This window comes from Lissotriton vulgaris, chromosome 10 (assembly GCF_964263255.1).
Source record: "Lissotriton vulgaris chromosome 10, aLisVul1.2, whole genome shotgun sequence".
In the NCBI taxonomy this organism is placed as follows: Eukaryota; Metazoa; Chordata; class Amphibia; order Caudata; family Salamandridae; genus Lissotriton; species Lissotriton vulgaris.
In genome coordinates, this window is record NC_141698.1 from 98,506,110 (window position 1) to 98,528,876 (window position 22,767).

Sequence of the window (22,767 nt, forward strand, 5' to 3'; positions counted from 1 at the left end):
TAGAGTTGGTCTGCCGAGAGGCGGGGGGCTCCACCCCCTGATATCCTGGTTTGCATCCACGACTTCCAACTGAAAGAACGCATACTTCGGAAAGCTCGAGGGATTTCTTTATTGCAATTTCGGGACCATAGTCCCCAGCTGTTCCATGACCTGGCGGCCTCGACGCTTCAGAAGAGGCGTGACTTTTGGCCTGTTACGGCCTTCTTGCGTGATCAGAATATGGCCTACTCCTGGGGCCATCCCTTTCACCTTATCTTTAGATGGCAAAACAGGTTGGTTCAAGTCAGATCCTTGCAGGCTGCCAAGGACCGCCTGGGCTTGGATGGCGCTGCCCCTTCCCCGAGTGGAGGGAACTCCCCGTCGAGACGGAGACGGCGCTCCCCATCCTGGCAAAGAGTGGGTCGGGCGGCTGCATCGAGAAGGCCGGATCCCACAGTCAGCCTGCAGGAGAGAGGTGCAGCAGTTGCCTCTGTGGCAACGGTGACGGTGGCACCGTCGCAGGATAGATCAGGAGCAGCCTGAGCCCAGGGAGGAAGGTTGGTTGGCGTCGGAGGGACACCTCCCTTTCAGGTACCGTGGGTACTTATGTACTTTTGGGAAGACACCCCGGGCCGGAGATTTGGGGGACACTAACTGTTGCCAAGGCCCCCGTCCCCTGAGGGTTCCTACGGACGTCCACATCCTGGGATTGTCAATTCCTCTGTTCTTTGTTATGGGCTTTCTTATGGGACTCTTCGTTGCTTCATTTTGTTCCGTTGGGTTTTTGGTAGGGTTCCTGAGTCTTGGGTGGTCTGTCGGGGGTTGGGGGTTTGGAGGGTAGTGGTGGTGACCAAGGTGTATGGGTCTGTGCAGCTTCCAGTTTGTGGTATGATGTGTATGCCTTCTGACCAACCAGGGCTGGGCTCTGGGGCAATGAGTGTCCGCTGTGTTGAATCTGCTGCCTTGATGGTTGTGTGGTGCTGGGGTCCTGGTGTGAAAAGGTCATAGGCACCGATAAGGACCCAGAGTGCTCCTGTACTGTATCCCTTCATGCCCCGCAGGTGGCCGTTGCCTCAGTTCTTTTTTCCTGCTCCTGTTGACAGGATCTTAGCGCACTGAGTTCGGCATGTTTTGGCTTTTTTCTCTCAAAAATCTCATACAAACTTTTTGACAGCTATTTCACTCAATGAATTTCATCGGTTTCAGTGTTTTTCAGTCATTTTCTGACAGAAAATATTTTTAAGTTGTCAAATAAAATAGCATCTATAATTCACAAGTGTACTGCTTATGGAAGAAAGAAGGCCAGGTCCGATCCTCATGCAATCTGCATCATCTGCCTTCCTGACAGTCACATTCCTGACAAGTGCTCACACTGTAAGAGCTTTTCTAGATGCACCCTGAGGGAAAGGCCTCCATGTAACAGCACAGGCAGCAGCAGGCGCAACCTAAAGGTGGGACGTCCATGCAGTTCTTCCATCTTCCTCTGTGGACTCCAGCTGTGGGAGATCCAAAAAGAGAAGCCACCAACTAAAATTATGTTGATCCAGGTGGACGTCAAAGGCTTCGATGTTGTGACAAGGTAGTGTTCCTCCATGCTCGACATAAAGAGATGGATCGACGTCAAAGAGAAGATGACTTTCGATGTTGAGGCATAGGAAGTCAATGTCGAGGCAAAGGAGCACATCGATGTCGAGAAGTTTGTAGACTTAGGAGACAACTGACGTTGAGACATTCCAGAGGGGTGTGAAGGTCAGGGCCACAAAGTCTACCATCTACTTTAGATTCTGAGTACTCCAGGGCGTATTTGCCATCACCTACAGTACTTCTAGACTCTCCTGCTCTTCCGCCAACTCTGCCTTACAACACTTTTCTTGGAAAGTTGTTTTCCTTGTGGCTATCATGTCAGCTAGTAGGGTTAGTGAGATATCGGGCATCATGTTCTCCCGAACCATACATGGTATTCCATAGTAGTAAGATGGTTAGGAGGACTCACCCAACATTCTTATTAAAATTTATTTTGAATTTCAACTTTAATCAGACCATTACACTGCCTGCTTTCTTTTATCACCCTTCTACACCAGCTGAAAGGCCTCTCCAATCTCTAGATGTCAGGTTAGCCTTAAAATGTTTTCTGAACAAGACAAATGATATCTGTAAGCCGGATCAATTGTTTGTTAACTATGACCCAGTCCGTACCGGTTAAGCCACGGCTAAACAATCCGTATCCTGATGGATGGTGTTGTGCATTCTATTTATGCTATCAGAAAGCTAACAAAGTTCAGTCCTGTAGAACTAAAGCTCATTGCACTAGAGGGGAAAGCGGCTACAGCTGCTTTAATGAAACATATTCAACACACTGAAAACTGTAAAGCGGCAACGTGGAGATTTGTTCACACTTTTACCAAGCACCATTGTTTGTATTCAGATATGAGAACAAAGATTCTCAAGTAGGACAGGCATTCCTGAAAAATGTATTTGCTTAAACTGGTCCTTTAATCGAAGAAGAAGACATGCATTGAAGTGTATCCATAAACATACTCTATAAAGCAAAGTTAATAGAATTCCTACCTGTGACACATTGAAAATCAGATATGAATAGTTCCCGCTCTCAAAAGTGTCCAGGCTTTCACCATCATCCCAAAACAGATCCCCAAATGCTGTGCCATTCTCAGAAAGGGTGGCAATTAAGCAAAGGGAATTCCCACTGCTCACCCAGGTGGTAGTGTCTGGTTTCTAAAGAGGAGATGAAAGGAACACACAGAGTTATGAGCAACAATGTCTTCTTTTCAACTTGTTAAAAAAAAAATATATAAGACACTAACAGCAAGAAATTCAGGAGAACAACTCAGTGGAATATATGGTATGGACATCTAGCTCAACCTACATGGATTACAATATTTTGCATTTTCACTTTAGTAATTGAACAGTAAATTACATTACAGCTTCACCAGCAGCGCAATTATAAGTTCCTGTGATCTGACTTTATAGGACCCGCTTTTCCACAATTCATTTCTCGGTCGGAGCACTCGCTTAGTGTAATGGTTATATAATTTGCAGACGCGTTTTGCCATTTATGCTTTCTTCTGCGCTTAAAAAACATTTTACATGCTATACTGTGATTGGTGTCCTTAAAACATTCAACACCCATTCTTATTGGTGGAATTGCCGATTGCGGTTGCCATTACAATATTAGGGAAACTAGAGTTACATCAGACATTGGAGTCTGTATTGAAATTCATGGATATTGAGGGTGCCAATGCAGCAACATAGATTTTGACCATACAAATTCAAGCAAAAATATTTCCAGCGCTTCCATTGGCCACAATTCCACCAATAAGAACGGCCCCATATCCCATTTAATTTTTTTTTAATTTCTAGGACATAGGTACATTGTTCCTAAGACCTCTAGTGGCGGCCACAACATTTTTCTCTGGGTTGCAGCCAGCCATTCAGATTGCTCCGTACTGCAGGACCGGTACCAGTCCCGTTGTACGGAAACGACAAACATGGAAGAAAGCTTCCTGGGCCAATCAGAAGACCCTATTTTGTTTAAAATTTTCGGTACCACAGGACTCCCACAGGACCAGCGTCGTGACATACCCATTTATTTATTCCCTTCAAGAACACTCAAAGCACCTTTTAAAACAAATTCTCAAAAACAGCTTAACAGCTTTACACTAGATCACAAAAAGCACGGTTTCGGAGTAAACTTTTGCCAAATTTGGTGTCATTTTTTTCAGAATCTGAAACTGAAATTTCCCATGGGAATTAACATGGAAGGTCAACGTTTTGGAAGCCATCACCAATTGTTCTTAGACCTTGCTTAACGGATCAGTGCAACCCTTTAAGGAAGAGGCTGAAATACATGCACTAGTTTAGTGAATGTTCAGTGAAATTTCTGGAACTATCGTCACATTACACTTGTCTTTATAACTCTAGCCAACAACATAAGCAGTGTCATTTACAAATGAATCGATAATCTGCTTCTGTTATATTCTGTAGAAAGGTGTAACACATTGCAGATAAATAGATCACATTTGGCCCTTGTAAATACTATACTGACTGAAAAAAAAAGAGGTGGTCAATGTAAAGCTATTGTTAGCTTTGGTCATAAAACCCGAATATATGCTTTAAAAACCTTACAAATTCACTTACAAAACTACAATTAAAGAGCAGTTATGATTGCGAATTAAAATCCCCAAAACACTGAATTTGGAACTGCAATCCATTACTCCGATAACAGGCATGCAAACCAAATTTTGCACCACAAATGAAATGCTCATGACCTCACCCTTGATGTGATTGTATACTACATTTGTAATTGCATCAATCTTGCAGATGAAATTACATACAACATTACTCCCTTAATGCTATAAAAAAAATCCTACAAGTGTCTTATTATTTATTAGTTTGGCTATGTATTATTAATTATGTTGTGCTTTTAGTGTTGTTACTAATTGGTGTAAATATTGTGAGAACATAAGCATTACATTTGGTGAGCGAGTTATTTTGAACAGTTAACCTTTTGCATATTTTGCAATTAATTGTTGGATGGTCACTGGTCCAGGCAGCAGAGGACTTCTTACAATTATAAATAGGATTCAATTAGCTCATGGAGTATTTACTCCTGTCAGCCATTCAATAATCCACAGTCTGAAGGGAAGTGCAAGAACCTAAGCAACCTGATTCTAAGTCAGGAACGGAGGCGAGGATTATGCTATCCTTTCTTCACTTTAATCACAAAATGTATAAACAGCAGCCATTAATATCAAAACTACATTTCGCATGAACCAGGGAAAAAATTAATAACAGCAATTTCATTAGTCCTGTTACAGTGTCCACATTCCAGGTTGTATAACACTCCATGTCACTGCCTGCTATCCCTCTTTCTTCGCTGCTCGGCAGATAGTTAAAGTACATTTTTTCTCTTGTTCCTTACTTAGGCTGACTGTTTTTACATGTGAGGCGCAGAGCTGTGAGGCGGATGCACGTTGGTACTGTTTTCATTTTCAGATCCCTCAATTAGTTGTGGGACAGATTGGCACGCCTTACGCGACCGGTGTTCCAAACCAGATGCCGCGGTGCAGTCCTCCACCTGCTAGAGGGTGCTGCGGGGTTTCCCTGACTCGCTGGCTGCAGAGCACGCTTCCTGTGAGGGAATTTTCAGTTGCGCTCCATGCAATTGTCATTGCTCGCGCCCCTGGCTGCCTGATAAGCTCAGAGTGTCTGGGTCAGTATTTAATTCTCCCATCTTAATTCAAAACGCCCGCCTGGGCAGGTGGTGGTTCGGTACACCAGGGCTCGGCACAATTTCGCCCTGAGGTGAGTTTATTCAGGATCAGTGAAGCGCTGGGCCTAGTGGCCTGTGCAAGGACACCTTACTTCAGGCGGTATATACCCTGTGTATTTTGAGGGTGCTAGGTGTCCCGAGGGACATGCCTCGCCAAATTGTGTGCCTCTGGCCACTATTATCTGGGGGGGGCCCTCAGACCAAATCTTCACATGTTGATTGTGCCTGCTCCCCTAGAGACGCCTCATCCCCTGTGGACTTGGTGAATACCCCTAGTAACCTAAGAATGGATCAGGATTATTACAAGGAGGAGGACTCCCTAGCCTACCTACAGTGGGACGATAATTTCTATGTGGACATTGATACCTCCATTAACCGGGCCGTCAATGAGCTGATGACGCCCATGGAACAGAGGTTGGCTGATAGGATTATGCAGGAGTGCGCAAAGATGGCACAGGATAAGGGCCCTGACCAAGACAGTAAGGATGCAACCCCCCAAGAGTAAGTGTGAACAAGGGGTTGATAAGGACGATTTTACGTACCTTAAGAAGGCCTTCCTGGCTAAAACCTTGTAGGTAGAGTCGCTGAAGGTCCCAGCCACTGACTCTGTTCCGCCCTCAGCCAGATTCACCCCAACCCCAGGAGGAGGACTCCCCTGAGAAGTCGGACGAGGATGGAGGTCCCTCAAGAATGAAGCGGCCGTCAAGTCCTCAGGAACCTCCCAAGGAGGGCATGTCAGACATGCTGGACCCAGACGACATTGTCCATCTGAGGTCAGCGGAGTGGACTCCTGCGGATAAGGCAGATAAGTATGTGACAGCAGGCCTTAGGTAGCCTTTAGAGAATAAGGCCCGCAGCAGGCTCAGGGCGGAGTGCCCTCGCGCCACGTTGGAGGGGAAGGTGGCGCTTTCGCCAGATAGCGATTCCAAAATAGCCATGTTCTTGGCAAAGTTTGGTTCTGGCGGGCTTGCCAGGACAAGCTCCTGGATGCCATTGGTCCCATGATCAAGATTTTGGACATGGCAGAGGAAGTCTGGCTGTGCGGTTCCCTGATTGCCCCAGATGTTCTTTCGGCATGGGCGCAGCGAGCCATCTGTTTTATGGGAAACACTAACTGCTCCCTGTCGTCGGAACGCCGGCGGTCCCTTTTGATTAAAGTTGACCCGAAGTTGGGCGACCTGGTCTCCTCAGAGGCGGGTGCAGTAGTACGGGGGGGTTTGTTTGGCGGGCCTTTCGTCAAACAATTGGGCAAGTTTGTTGCGACGTTTACGTCCCGGGACAAGGCCCAGATGAATATTAAAGGAGTCTTCCACCCTTGGGTTTTCCAAGGGGTCGGTCATGGCAGGGGCCGCTCGACCAGCCGGATCGCATCTCAAAACCCCCAGCCCTGGGGGCAAGCCTCCAGGCTCGAGCAGTACCAGGCAAACCCGCGATTTAATAACTTCTACCCAATTAGGGGACAACGTTTCAAAGGCCGCGGAGGATACAAAGGCAGAGGTTCCAACAGTGAGTGTTTTGCCTTCAGCGCAGTTGCGGGAGGGGGCCAGTTGGCGCGGTTTCTCCCCACTTGGGAGGCGATTACAGGGGATGCTTGGGTTCTCCAGATGGTACAGGGGTTCCAAATAGTTTGCCTGCCCACGGCCAATCTCCTTTTCCACCGCCAATGCGGCAATGATAGACAAAGACGTTTCCGTTCTCCTATGGAAGGGAGCAATTTGCCGCACAAAGGTTCATCCAGGGGGTTTCCTCAGCAATCTCTTATTGGTCGACAAGGCAGATGGGGTTCGGAGGCCGGTTATCAACCTCAGGATTTCAACAAGTGGCTTGTGTACCGCCACTTCAAGATGGAAGGTATCCATCTCCTCAGGGACATGCTGCTTCCATCCGATTGGATTGTATGCCTGGATCTGAAGGATGCTACCTGCCGGTTCCGATATTCCCTCCCCACCGTCGTTATCTCCAATTTCTGTGGCGCAAGCAGGCTTACGAGTTCCTAACTCTGCCATTAGGCCTCTCGTCCGCCCTTGGTGTTTCACCAAGGTCCTCAAACCAGAGGTAGAGTTTTTGCGCGTGCAAGGAGTCCGGCTGATTATTTACCTGGACGACATGTTTATTCTGGCGCACTGCCCGCCGAGACTGAGGGTTCACCTTCAGATGGCCGTGGAGCTTCTACAGGGCTTGGGTTTTATGATCAACGAGACAAAGTCGCTCATGGTCCCGATGCAGAGGGAGGTCTTTCTGGATTGCGTCATAGACTCCACCTCTGGAAGATCCGACACGAGATTCGACAGACAGCGAACCTCTGAGGCAGATCGCACGCCTTGTGGGTCTACTCTCAGCCTTGATTCAGGCGATCTTTCCCAGCCCATTACACTACCAGGCCCTGCAGCGTCTGAAGAGGTCTTACTTACTCCCAGGTGGTCCCCCAGACGGATGAGGAGAGAGAGGAGTTAGAGTGGTGGCTAGCGCATATGGAGGTCTGGAACAGAAGGGCTATCCTATCTTCGGTTCCATTCCCGACTTGGTGATAGAGTCGGACGCCAGAAGGTCGGACTGGGGCACTTGGTGTGGGGATATCTCCACCGCCGGAAATTGGTCTCCTCGACAACAAAACCTGCATATAAACTGCCTGGAGCTTTTGGCAGGGTCATTCTCAGTCCGCTGCTGGACCAAGGATCGGGTTTAGTTCTCGGTACTCCTAAAGATGGACAATGTCTGAGCAGTGAGGTATATCAATCATCTGGGAGGCACCAGATGTCAAGTCTTGGCGAACATGGCCAAGGAGTTCTGGAATTTCTGCCTGGACAACCAGGGCTCGGTGACGGCGGAGTACCTTTCTGGCCGGGGCAACCAAGTAGCGGATTGGCATTCCCGCAATCTGAGGGACTCCAGTGTCTGGAAGCTGGATCCACAGGTTTCTCACCTGCTGGCCTATCGATGGGGCCCTTTCTCCATCGACCTGTTTGCGTGCGGGCTCAACCACCAGCTCCACGGTTCTTCAGTTGGTGGCCGGACCCGCTGGTGGAAGCGACGGAAGCATTCATCCAGGATTGGAGTCAGGAGAATGGGTATGTGTTTCCCCCGTTCCCGATCACGCGGACAGCAGCCCTGGTCCGCAGGCAGAAGGCAACAGTGGTACAAGTAACACCGCTTTGGTGGTCGCAAGTTTGGTTTCCGGTACATCTGGAACTTTCTTGGGCTTCTCCTACTGGGCCCTCCCACTTTCCTCACATTCTGATGAATCCAGAGGGCGAGTCCTACCGTCTGGTGGAAGAGGGCTTGTTACACCTCATGGCCTGGCGGATTACAGGCAAAGATGGATACTCCCAGCCCTTTCGAGACACGCTGAGCTCTTACTTTCCAGAGCCTGGGCCGACAGCACAAACAATCGTTATCGGTCAATCTGGACGCCATGGGTATGCTGGTGTATGCGAAGGAGTGGATCCCGTGGGCTCAGATTTGACTCACATTCTCAATTACTTGGCGAGTTAAGCAGAAAAGGGTTTGGCCTATCGGTCAATAAATACCGTCAGATCCGCCATTTCAGCGGGGCACACTCCGGTGGAAGAAACACTGCTGGGCGAGCACCCTTTTGTCTGCAGATTACTAAGAGGGATCCGTTTGTTCCTTCCCCCGGAATATAGATACTTGGTCCTTTAGGACATCAATTTGGTGTTGAGCCTTTTCTTATCCTGGCAACCCAACCAGTTCTTATTGCGGAAAGAAATTGCAGCAAAGCTGACAATTTTGTTGTGCCTCATTTCTTGCAAGAGGGTCTCGGATGTGCGAGCCTTAGATATTACAGCTAGAGTTTTTTCCCTGGATGGGGTAACATTCACGGTGAGTAGATGCACCAAGTCAAACACCCGCACAAATTCTTACCCAGCTTTCGCAGATTCCCAGAAACTCTGTGTGGTGTAATGCCTTAAGGCCTATGAGGAGGCTACGGAGGAAGTCCGTCCACCGGGCGAACAACAACTCCTGATAGCGCTCAGAAAACTGTTCAAGGCAGTTTCTTCACCCACAATAGCCTGCAGGGTCAGGTGGGTAATGCAGGAGGTGGGCATCAATACAAAAGCATTCGGGGCCCATTCAGAACAGGGGCGATGGCCTTTAAGGCCTTTAGTCTTGGTGCTCGTTTGGAGGATCTCATGAGAGCGGCAGACTGGTCCTCAGATTCCATGTTTAAGAGGTTTTCTTTAAGCCAGTGCAGAATGCGGCCAGGTGGTGGTGAGTAAGCTTTGAAGGGCCATAATCCTCGCCTCCGGTCCGGACATAGAAAGAAAATTTGCCTAGCCTTGGAGAAGGTAAATTTCAATTCTATTAAGGATACAGAGGCGAGGATTATCCCGCCCAGTAACCAGAATGGATGCAGACCTACCAGTAAGGGAGTAAGTAATCTATTTTCATTGTTGCTCGTTCTATGATACAGCCTTACAGTGTTGCATTGCTTATCTGATACTATGCATGTGTTTTCTCTAATGTGACGACCAAATTTCCATTGATGATGCAGACGCATATTGTCTTTCCAGGTAACGATGGGTTGAAGCAATAAGCATGAAAAGAAAGGAATGGCGTGACTCCCGCGAAGAAAGAGGGATAGCAAGAAGTAACATGGGAGTGTTATACAGCCTGGAATGTGGAAACTGTAAAAGGGCTAATGAAATTGCTGTTACTGATTTTTTCCCCGGTTCATGGGAAATTACGTTTTTATATTAATGGGTGCTGTTTATGAATTTTGTGATTAAAGTGAAGAAAAGATAGCATAATCCTCACCTCTGTGTCCTTAATAGAATTGAAACTTACCTTCTCCAAGGCTAGGCAAATTTTCATTAACTGCCAAAACAGAAGAATTTCTCTAGCAGCAGCCATTTTATGGAATCAAAAGCTTGGGAATAGTTGATCATCTCCTGTGCATGTTAAAATGATTAGGTGAGCACCACCCATCGCTAGGTCTGACCAGGATGCAGTCATGAAGGGTTGAAAGTACCACATTTTTTAACTAACACTGGCAAAGTTAATAGATCTGGCTGGCATTCTCATTCCTCACTTAATATTTAAAAGAAGCCTGCTGAAATGAAAAAACAAACAAATATGGTTTCCTGTGTACAATGCATCTATGCGATATCAAGCCTGTTGTACAAAGATTATATTTTAAAAAATTGGTTGCAAAATGCAGACATTTTGCAATTATAATCTTAATTTGTGAGCCAACCCATGTATAAATGAGTTGATTAAAAAAATATAGACTCGCAGGGAGGTGCAGAATGACCTGTCTAAGTAATATTCATTAGGCAGGTCTCCATTTGTGACCCCCTTTGATTTGCTACAATCATATTGATGATGGTCAGCAGGTCACCATCATCGGATTTTGTTTAAATAGAAAAATATGTATTTTTTTTTTAATGCAGCCCATTTTCCTTAAAGGAAACCGTACTGTATTTAAAAAAAAAAAAAAAGTTTTCCATTTTTAAAACATTTCACATTGGTAGTGGTCTTGTGGAACTTTTTTCATTCAACATTCACTAAGGCAAATGGCTCCAAAGAGAATACCTTCCTCTTTGTGAATCAGATACCATCCTCACCTGGGGGTGGGTAACTGACCAACTGTTTGAGGCGGGAATTACAATTGCAAACCCTTGATAAATGAGGGTACAAATAGCAAGTTGGAAAGGACACCCACAACACAGCAATTTATAATCCATTTCTAAACTCACCAATTTACCAACACTTTTACGAGTCAGTTAATGTGTTTAGTAAATACAAAAATGCTTTTTAACTGCAAGTGATTTAGTACACCAGAGGGTTAGTGACCCTTAAAAAAAATTGTTTTTTACATTAGGTCCACAGAATCAAAGGCGTCATGATTCGGTGCACATTTAAGAAGTAAAAGAGTTCTTTATGCACTGCATGTGAAAGGTTATGGACATTATGCCCAATGACATTCTTACCTGTGTGGGTATAATAGCTCCTTCTCGCAGATATATATTTATTTTATCAAGAGGAGCTGCTAGCTTCTTGCTTTCACCCTTGCTAGACATTGCTGAACCCTGGGGGAAAGCAGATGTAGTAATTAGAGGAAAATTAACAGAAGACAACTGTGGGTACAGATATGTTGAATAACCACCCAAGCCCAGTGTTCAAGTAATTATTCCTGTCATCCTGCATCTGACGTACTAAACAACAGCATATCAAAGACATGTTATCTTGAATGGAAAATGATTTGGAAAGAGGGTCCTACAGCTAAGATTAAAGGGAAAATAAACAAATACCAGAAACTGGTTTCCAAAAATAAAGAAGAAAGAGGGATTACAGGGAAGGAAGAATGTGTTAAATTTGTGGGGGTTATAGGCAGGCCATGGGAAGAGACAAGTTTCACAGCATTCCATTCTTTTCCATGATTTTTATAACACCAGAATGAAAGACAGCAGTGATGGGTGCCAAAGGTAGAGTGGGTGTAAAATAGAAGAAATGCTGTATCAGGGTTAGTTTTGCAAACAGGGAGCAGACCATACCACTGTACGTTTGTTCACATGTTCAGGTTAACACCTTGGCTGCTAGGACTTTTCCCCTCCTGTGCTGGAAATTCGTGATCCCCAGTGTATCATGACAAGCTCAGCTTGTCATAAGCACAGCTTCAGTGTGCCTCATGACGAGCTGAGCTCGTCATGAGCATCGAAGGGGTTAATACGTATTCAGACCTCAAAGGAAAGGTAATATCAGGTGTTTATTTACACCTGAGGGAACATTTGGTGACCCACTGTGCCTACACAGCTGACCCTAGTAACAGAACTGATAGGAGCCTTTCTTTCCATATTGCCACTATGGGAAGGCCAACCCGGCGTGAGGGAGTGAAGTGAATAGGAGCAAGAGAGAGCAGCTACGTCAGAGAGCAAACAGGGCACAAGAAGGGAGGTATTTTGCAGGAGATGGGGACAGAAATACAGCAGCGAGACAGCTACAAAACACATGCACTCAGATGTAGGGCTTAACCAAAAGAAGAAAATAAGTTACTTACCTGTAACTACGGTTATCCAGTATTGGTATCTTTCATGGATCAAATGCCGGAATCATTCCCGGTCGTCGAGATGGGAGTCCTATTGTAACATAATCAGGCAGTATTTAAATAATGCTATAGGCTATAATGGCCCTGAGCCATGTCACACATAGCCTATCTATATCCGTTTAAAAAAATGACCAAATTTTGAATGCAACCAATCAGCAGCTGCCAGCAGCCTCTACAACTCTTAGCAGAGGCAGTTCCCCCAGATTTTCCCAGCAGAAGTTAGTATCTTATTGAACAAAGGGGAAACAGCCTCTACGGGGAGGAGGGTGGGTGCATGTGAATCTGCAAAAGACATCAATACTGGATAACTGTAGTTACAGGTGAGTAACTTTTGTTCATATCCAGTATTGGGGTATCTCATAGATTTGCATGCCTGAATCAAAGTAGAAAGCAGTCGCATCCAATTTTGTTGTGTCAGTTGTGGATGGTGGGTGACTTCTAACACATAGTGAACCCCAAAAATCTGAGGTAACCTGAAAGGCACTTGAATGCTACACCTGAGCGTACTGTTGTAATTAGAAATGTTCAGAATATACTCCTAAAAGAAGGGCAAATTATCACATATATTAGCATTTCCATATACATAGCATTCGCGAAAGTCAAGGAAAAAACGACAGCGTAACTTATAATACACCTTACCTAGTTATGTTTTATATCTTACAAAACATGTCAGTTTGAAACCACCATAAAAACAAAAGACTTTCCAAGGGTTAGAAAGAGGCTTACCTAAATCGAAGAAATGACCAAGCACTGCTTGGCCAACCACTGCATCTGCATCCTGTGTGGACTCCAAGCAGTAGTGGTGTGTGAAGGTATGAGTGGTCCATCAGGTTGCAGCACAACAGATCTTTTACAGAGTCACTCCCGTGAAGAGGGTTGCTGAGGTAGCAACAGCTCTGGTGAAGTGAGCCTTCGTCGTCCTTTCCAAAGGTTTGTTAGTTTTGACATGACAGAACAGTATCGTAGCCGAATCCATCTTGCGATAGTGGCTTTTGTTTCTGCAGTCCCTTCTCTACCTTGGCCCTATGCAACTAATAACCGATCAGTTTTCTAATGTCCTTCGTTCTCTGAAGTTAGAACTTGAGGCAACGATTGACATCCAGCGTATGCAATATTTGCTCTACAGGTGTTGAGGATTGGGGAAAAAAGGACCGAAGGAGAACTGGCTCATTGAGGTGGAATTGCAACGCACGTTAGGAATGAATGTAGGATTAGTCCTTAGAATCACAGCAGCATCTTTAAATATTAAAATGTTGATTTAATGTTGAACGCTTGGGTCTTACTTACCCTTCTGGCTGAGAGCCAGCAGAAGAGCAATTTTCCATTTTGAATATTTAATGCAAATAAAAAGGAATATGCCAATATCAGCGTGTTAAAGGTTAAGTTCCCTGATCGGCAATAAACAGAGTAGAATAGTTACTTACCTGTAATCTGTGGTTCTCCAGTATTGGTGTCTTTCATAGATTCACATGCCTGAATCATTCCCCGTCGTCGGAGTGGGAGTCCCACGGTACATATAAAAGCAATAAAATGCCATAATAACATAGGAAAAAATCAGTAATTCCCAACCAGGAAGTAAAGTAGCTAAAGCTACAGGAGAAAAAACGTCCACATGGGCCTGAACTCGTTCTTGTCCTTCTTGCGAACCAGGAAGAACCGGGAGTACAGACCTCTTCCTCTCTGAGACAGAGGTACGTCTTCTATCGCCCTTTTCCTTAACAGGATATCTGCCTCCTCCTGGAGCTCCTGCAGCTGATACTGCGAACTGACTGGAGGGATTGATGGAGGCGGGCTGGTGAACCGAAGACTGTATCCATTGCAAACAATATTCAGCACCCACTTGTCCTGAGTAATTTTTCTCCACTCTGCCAGAAAAGATTGAATGCTTCCCCCTAGCGGAGTGGGTAACAGATCCGGGGGAAGTAGGTTCCTAGGGCCTAGACCCAGCCTGGCCCTTGGTCGCTGGAGCCGACTGCTGGCCTCCTCTGCCCTTCTGGCGTTTCTGGAACGGCTTACAGAACTGTTGTTGTTGCGACTGTCCCGAAGCCTGGCCACGTCCTCTGCCCTGCCCACCGAACCGCCGTTGGAATGGGCGGTACGATTTCTTTGTTTCTTTAGGCTTCTCCATACCCACAGCCGTGAGTGTTTCGGCCTCTGCCTTCATGCGGGCCATTTCGCCATCCGCATGTTTCCCAAAGAGGGTTTCGCCAGAGAATGGAAGGTTGGCCACCCTCTGCTGCGCGTCTGGTTTTAGTGACGTAAGGCGTAGCCAGGCGTGTCGTCTCTGGTTAATTCCATGGCAAAAGCCATGTGCCGCTAATAGGGATGAATCTGCCGCAGCGCTGATAATCTGATTAGCTACCAGCATCCCCTCATTTAGCACTTCCAGGAAATCCTCCCGCTTCTCTCGAGGTAAGTGCTCTGCAAACTGCTGAAGAGATTCCCAGAGGGAGCGGTCGTAGCGACCCAACAGAGCTGTGGCACTTGCAGCCTTCATAGAGGTCGCCGATGTTCCACACATCTTCCTTCCCGCTGAATCTATCCGCTTAGATTCTTTGTCCGGGGGGACGGTGGATGACTGGGTGGTGGCATGCTGTTTGCGGGCCGCCGTCACAATCACTGAATCCGGAGGGGGGTCCACCCGTAGAAAAGCCGGGTCCGAATCGGGAGCCCGTTACTTCTTCTGCAACCTCGATGGTGCCGCCCTAGTCACCGCAGGGGTGAGGAAAAGGTCCTTGGCCGGTTCCTCCAGGCCCGGCACCAAAGGTAGTAGTGGGCGAGACAGGTGTTTCTGGTGCAGTGTCTCGAAGATGACTGATGTCTTAGGCGTGGGCACCATCAAGGATATGCCCAATTTGGCAGCGCCTCGCAGAAGCATATCTTGGAACGCCACCAAGACATCAACCGGAGAGACCCTTGTATCCGGTGATCCAGACAACGTCGGGGAGAAGTCCCTGGTTCCTGAGGACCTTGTGCGTGAGCGAGATCTGTGCCTCCTATGGCGATGTCTCGACCGCGTGGACGACCTCTTACGCGATCGCTTCCTCCTCCGGGAACGAGAGCGTGACCTCCCGGTCCGTGGGCGCTCCGCAGGTTTCCTTGGGGGCGTCTTCCGCGGCTTATCCTGGGGACGAGGTTTTGGAGTCCCCTTAGGCGGAGTAGGGAGAAGCGGTAGCGACACCGATCTCGGCGGAGGGACAGGGGGTATCACCGGCCGAGGGGCGGGCCCATGCGGCAGAAGCGGTGGTGGTGGCTGTCCTGATGGTAGAGGAGGGTTGACGGGAGGATTCTCCTTCGGTATAGGAGGTGGAGACCTCGGCCGGGGTGGCGTATATACCACCGAGTACACCGAGCCCGGTGACTTCTTCGGAGGAGGGGACTGCGAATCAGCCCCTCCAGTACGTGATTGCCGCCTCCGGCGTCCTCCATCAGACCCAGCGTGACTTCTGGCGCCAGAATCCCTTCTGCGCCGCTTCGGGGAGTGCGAACGACTCCACGACGCTGACCTCTTTCTCCTCGACTCCGAACGACGTTGTTCCGGTGTCGGATGTCGCCTCCGCGACTCAGGTGTCGAACATCGCCTCCATGACGTCGAACTACCCATCCTCGACGTCGAACGCCGCATCCGCGACGTCGACCGATCCCTTCTCGACGACAAACGTCGACTCCTCCTCGACGCCGTCCTCTTCCTCGAGGTCTTCGACGCCGAAGATCCCCTTGACGGCGATCGTCTTCTCGATGGCGATCGTCTTCTCGATGGCGATCGTCTTCTCGACGGCGAACGGCGGTGTCGTCTCGACAACGAGCGCTGACGCCCGTCTGTCCTCCCTCGACGTCGATGGCTCGACGCGGACGTCGACGATGAAGGCACCGTCGACGGTGGGCTCGACGGCGGCCGAACCAGGCCCCTCGACATCGACCTCTCACGCCTTCTTGAGCCGGAGAGATGGAGAACACACCGTCGGCATCCCTCTCGACGCCGTCGTCGAGGCAATCGACGCCGGCGGAGACTGGGACCGTTTGCTGGTCTTCCTGCCCCTGGGGAGCCCCCCAGAGGCCTCAGCAGAGGCAGAGGGAACCTTCCCAGCCTGCCCAGACCCACCTGCAGCCGTCTCTTCTCAAGGCCTTGAAGCCTAATCTTCAGTCTTTCCCTCAGGGTCCTTGCTGAAAGGTGCTGGCAGATGTCGCAGTCTTCAGGGACATGTGCCTCAGGGAGACAGATAATGCAGACCTCATGTGAATCACTCTTGGCCTTCTTCCTTCCACACACTGGGCATTTGTCGAAGAGAGCAGGCATTTTAGAGCCCTAAAAGCCTGAACAAACGCACAGGAGAGAAGAAAAGCACCAAGGAATATATATCACAAACACTTTTTATCAAAAAAGTGAACAAAATCCAATAAACCCTTGAAAAAGGGGAGAGCTCAATGCCAGGGTCCTGTTAGCAGGAGCCGGAAAAAAGAACTGAAAGTAAAAGGGACCTGCTGTGCATTCTGGGATAAAGTTCCGGAAAGTTCTCTTAAAGGCACAGTATCCTATTGTAAGCCACATAATGGCAGCCTATGGGGCTTGTCTGTCCATGCCTTCCTTTCTATCATTCCAGAGGCTTTTACTGGTAGAGGCAAGTTTCTCTATGGAAGAAACTGGGCAGGCAGTGTTGTGTGTGGTTTTTTTGGTGAAATTTCTAGTTGAAGTACTGGACAGTGTAGCCTGTGGATATAGGCTGCATTATTTGTCTTTAATTCTCTCTTAAGTGTCTTGCAGTCCTGCATTTTTTGACAACTTAAGAGATTATTTTTGATTGCCGGGGTCCACGCACATGAGCGGGACTATTCACTAGATTAGGACTATACACAGAGATCCCCTACTACAGAATCAGCATTTGCTGTTGGTCTTGGTTGCAAAGAGGTCTAGGTCTGGATGACCCCATAGTTGAAAGATCCGATCCATGGTCTGCTGATGAAGTTCCCAATCGTGAGTGGATACGGTTGTCCTGCTGAATGCGTCTGCCAAGACGTTCTCGGTTCCAGGAACATGCACCGCTTGAAGATTGATATTGTGTTGTATTGACCATGTCCATAGCCTTTGGGCTTCCTGAGAAAGGAGAAGTGATCTTGTTCCTCCCTGCTTGTTTACGTAATGCATGCTTGTTGTGTTGTCTGTGCGTACCAACACATTGGCATCCTGGATGTTTGCACGAAATGCTTTGAGCGCAAGGAAAATGGCTCTCAGTTCTAGCCGGTTGATGTGCCAATGCATTTGTTGAGGGTTCCACTTGCCGCTGATTGTTAGGCCCTGAAGATGAGCTTCCCCAGCCTTCGAGGGATGCATCCGTGGTGATTGTCAAACTTGGTGCATCCTGGAGGAAAGCGCAACCCTGCAGATGTTTTCTTTGCTTCCACCAGAGGAGGGACCTCCGCATGTGAGGTGTGATCTGAATGAGATCCTCTAAAGAGCCGGAGACCTGCAGCCACTGTAAGCTCAGTTCTTCCTGCAGAGGCCTCATCCTGAGTCGGCAATTCGGTATTAATGGAATGCAAGACGATACTATCCCCAGAAAAGACTTGTACTGTCGACCTGAAACTGACTTTCTTGAAAGTAGATTTTTGGCCATATTTTGTATCTTGACTTGCCTCTCGTCCGAGACGAAGGCTTGGAGCAACTGGGTGTCCAAGGTTGCTCCCAGGAAAGCCGTCTTTGTGATGGTATCAACTGGGATTTGCTGAAGTTGATGGAGAGACCCAGGGACTGAAAAAGGTTCAGACACCGTTGTAAATGGTGTTCTGTTTCCCTGTAAGAACTGGCCTTGATAAGGCAGTCGTCCAGATATGGAAATATTTGAATCCCCTCCAGCCGGAGGTGAGCAGCCACTGGGGCTAAGACCTTTGTAAATACCCTTGGCGCCGAGCGTAGACCGAAGGGAAGTACTTTGAACTGGTAATCCCCGTCAGCCACTCTGAATCGCAGGAATTTTCTGTGGCGAGGTAAGATGGGGATATGGAAGTATGCATCTTGGAGATCCAAGGTGGTCATGTAGTCTCCCGCTTCTAGAAGATGCAGTATTTCCTGAAGTGACAACATCCTGAATGTAAAATTTTTCAAATATTTGTTTAGGGCACGGAGATCTAGAATCGGACGCCATTCTCCGGACTTTTTCTTGATTAGGAAAAATCTGGAGTAAAATCCCATTCCCCTCATATTTTGAGGTACTCTCTCGATTGCTCCTTTCCGTAGCATCAAATTGATCTGGGCAAATAGCTCCTCCAGGTGAGCTGGAGGTGGGCCTTTTGGGGGGACATTCGGAGAAAAATGGTCGAATTCTAAGGGGTGGCCCTTGGCTATAATATCCAGGACCCACCTGCCTGATGTTATCGATAGCCAATTTGAGTAAAACTTTGATATCTGTCCTCCAACTTTTTCTCGAGAGTGGGGTAGTAGTGGTGGCAGGTGACGGGTCTCATTGGCGCTTATCCTTTTTGCGGTAGGTAGTTTTCCCCCTGTTCTGGGAATAATTAGTTCTTCCCTGGCCGTAGGTTTGATAGCGCTGGGTCTGATAATGCTGATTTCCTTGTCTGTAGGAAGATTGTTGTGAGTATCCACATCTGTTTGAGAACGATCCACGTCCTCTCGCTCCTCGAAAGGGCGGCTTGCAAAATTGAAGTGTACCCAAGGATTTCGCTGTTTCTGTATCCTTCTTTATTGTTTGTAAGGCTTCTTCAACTTGCGGGCCAAACAGGAATTCACCATCATAAGGCATATCTAATACCTTAGATTGTACCTCCTGACAGAAAGAAGTAGATCGCAGCCACCCCTGCCTACGCAAGACAGCAGCACCAGCTAGCTGCCGGAAACCAGTTGAGGCGACGTCAACCGCTGAATCAATAATCTCCTCTGAGATTCTTTGTCCTTCCTGTAAGATCTTCAGCTCCTCAGATTTAGAAGGCTCAGGAAGGAGGTCTATGTACGGAGCTATGTCCGACCACATCTGCCGGTCATACCTGCCCAGGATGGCCAAAGAATTAGCAGCCCGGACTGTGGTAGCTGCCATCGTTGAAACTCGTTTTCCAATGGCATCCAGGCGCCTGCCAAGAAGAAGGGTTTCTAGCTCTCTTTTGCGCCGCCTGGATGATAACTGAGTCCAGTTTCGGTTGTCCTATAAGGCACGCAGGTGACTTTCCAGGAGCCTTGTACTTTTTCTCAATGCGTGGCAAGACCGGAGGAATGGATGCTGGAGTAGACATTACCTTTATATCCTCCTTCCAGATAAAGTCAATGATCGGTATGGATTTGACTTGTTTTCTAGGCTGGTCTTTAAAGTCGTAAAGAAAACATTCTTGCTCCGTTTGCTCCATATCAATTTGGAAACGCTTAGGAGCCCGTCCCATCAAGAGGTGGAAATCACCCAAGTCTACTGGTGTTAAGTCCGAGGTAGCCGGAGGTGATGGAGAGGGAGTTTGCACCTGATATTCATCCCACTCAGACATATCATCCACTTCGCCTTCCTCTCTCTGGTCATCTTCATCTGAAAGCTGTTGATCCTCAGGCTGAGTGGACGGCCGAGGTGGAGGAGACTTTAGCGGTCGAAAGTCTGGTGTAGGTGCTTCCGTAGCAGGCTTAGGAGGCACCGAGCCTGTAGATTCCGATGGGGGGAACCGTTTGTAGTAGTCATCTAACATGTATTGGAGGTTGGTGAGCAATGCAATCGGCACCTGCCTGGCAGGGACATCTGTTACAGGGGACAGCCTATGTTCAGGTGATTGCTGATCATCCTTTTAGTCGTCCTGATACTTGATATTTAACTCAGACGGACTAGTTGCTGTACCAAAGGTTTCCCCAATGTCTGAGTCTTCTTCGCTGTGTTCAGAATCCAGAAATTCATCAGGCACCTGCAGAGGTATCTTTTGTGGAGAAATATGCAGGGGTGAGAGCTTCACAGTCGACCCATGCCTCTGAAGCAAAGATTGTTTGGGTGTCAGAAAAACCGTAGACGGTGACCAGACCTGTAAAGCGGTACAAGAGGATAGTTGCGGTGTCGACGTTGGTACCACTGAAGGATTCGTTACAGTGGATTTAGCTGTAGACGAGGTCTTCGTCAACGTGGACAATGAAGGGTCCGTCGACTGTGTTTGTGTCGTCGGCGATATAGAATTAGTCGACGGAACAGACTTCGTCGACGGAACAGACTTCGTCGACGGAACAGACTTCGTCGACGGAACAGACTTCGTCGACGATGGAATCGTCGTCGACGGAGTGGAGCTCGCCGACGAGCCTGCCGACGGTAGATTCTTCGTTGACGGAAGAGAAGGCGTCGACGAAGATGTTGTCGACACTCTCGTCGACGGGATCTTCTTCAGAGGAGTCGACGACGATGCGCCGACGACTGCAGAAGAAAGCTGCGCCGTCGACGAGAGAGGTCTGACAGAAACATAGACCATAGTAGGCAAAGAAACCGCCGTCGACATGACCATATGAGGCTTAGGAGATGAAAACGTTACCGTCGACGTAGATGTAGCGTCGATGGAGATCCTCGTCGATGAAAGAGTTGAAGATGGCGCCGTCAACGACAGTGGAGGAATCTGAGGCAAATTCTTCTCAGAAGTCAGAGGCAATTTCCTGGAAGATTTTTTAGGGGGTGTAGATGGTCCCTCCGTCTCCTTGACTGGGGGAGTAGCCTTGATAGTAGAAGGCTTGTCAGACCCCTTAGATGGCAGACGTTTCTTAGCCACCTTAGCCTCAGGAGATGTCAACCCCTCAGTCGCACGCCTCTTCCTAGAGGTTGAAGTAGAACCAGAGGCAATACTGCCTACCTCAGACGCAGGGTTATCAGAATTCTTGAGCTTTTGTAGCCACAAAAGCAGGCGACCATCTCTATCCCTGAGGGTCTTTTGAGGGAAGTGTAGGAGAGTAGGGTCTGCAATCCTATGATCACCCGGACTTTTTGCTTTTGTTTCACTGGTTTACGACTTTCTATGGCTGTGGGCCTGCCAATCAGACCCACAGCCTAGCTGTTCTCTCGCTAAATTGCTGTGTGTACCCTAGGTGCATTACCCAATTGGAACTGGGCCACCCTGTCAGACCCTATAACTCAGGGCATCAGTGTACCCAGGGCCTACCAGGGGCTGAAGCATGTATTATGCCACCCCTGGCTGGCCCCCTAAATCTGACACAACTGGCTGCACGACAGCTGGGGCCACGTGGCGTACTCGCCCGTTGCTGTAGGTATAGTATCCCTATACCTAACCTTAAAATGGACACCCGAGTTCCTATCAGTCACTCCTATGGCACGCCTTGACAATCCTGAAGGCAGAGTGCATGGCACCGTGTGAATTGGGCTCTGGCACGAGCCGAGCCCGGTTGCAGCTTGCGGAACCAAGACCCAATGGCTGTTCCATGATAACGCGTATCATATCGGTAACTTCGGTATCGCGTTATCAAGACATGTCGAGTAAGGTGTCATACGAATCGGGATGCTGCCCCCTCACCAATTCTGGCGACGAGGTTAGCATTCCGCCCTTCTAGAGGGACACGACATGTACGTAACTGTGAACCCCGGTTAAAGTTAACTGAAGCCTCAGCTCCACAAAATGGACGCTGCCACCACAGACACGAGTCTGACCTCCTGCTGCTGGGAGTCCTTCCAGCGAGGAGAGCTTGGACAAAGGGTTTCCTGTCAGGGGCGGTGTTCGCACCATTGCAGACAGGGTTTGTGTATTCTGGGTAGGTAGGGCTTTGCGAGAAGGTGACTGCGGAGTGGCACCCCGGTGCTCACTATGCATCTGCCGGCTAGAACCAGTTCCAGGGGCGCGCAGCCCCTGACCTGGGGAAAGTCCAGCAGGGGGAGAGGGGTGTAACTACCCCCCTTCCTGGTCCCACCCCTAGGGCAGGACCTAGTCATGTACCCACCCCTTTCTTTAGGATAAAGGCCGGTGCGGGGACCCTTCCAAATTAGATCATCTTTGAATCAAGAACTACTTTCTACGAAAGGACGTTCGAGACTCTTCTCAAGATTTCTCCCTTGTGGCTAAGAAGTAGTCACCCTGCATCCGCAGGCACCATCTAAGAACTCTGCGGTTTGCTGCAAGTCCTTCCTCAGGAATCCGACGACCCAGCTCGACGAGAACCGGCTTCCCTGGCACCTCTGACCTCTACCCACATCGTCAGCTCAGCTGAGATCTGTGGGTGCGGCGAGACCTCGAGGGACCGGCCATCATCAAAACCTGCACGCTTTCTTAAACCAGCACGACCACCGAAGGAATCCTCTGGTGAGTGCTCCGGGGTCCGAGAAACCCCGATCCTGAGCAGCTCCAGCACCGAAGTGCAGCCTCCCAGCATCTCCACGATCTGCGTGGGGCCCTTCTGCTCGCCGCTCAGCACGTTGTCCGATCACTAGCCGCTGGCTTGTGATCTCCTTGACGACATCCGACAACCAACGCT

General features: G+C 48.4%; 1 protein-coding gene across 1 annotated transcript in view; it reads right to left on the minus strand.

The window, feature by feature from the left end:
- The window catches only part of LOC147684751 (lysosomal alpha-glucosidase-like), a 496,980-nt gene that overhangs the window by 6,985 nt on the left and 467,228 nt on the right, over positions 1-22,767 (minus strand). Inside the window, exons 17-18 of the mRNA XM_086940598.1 lie at positions 11,221-11,319; positions 2,548-2,712 (exon numbers count right to left, since the gene is read on the minus strand). Of these exons, the coding sequence (XP_086796724.1) occupies positions 2,548-2,712; positions 11,221-11,319 (264 nt within the window). The remainder of the gene's footprint in view (positions 1-2,547; positions 2,713-11,220; positions 11,320-22,767) is intronic.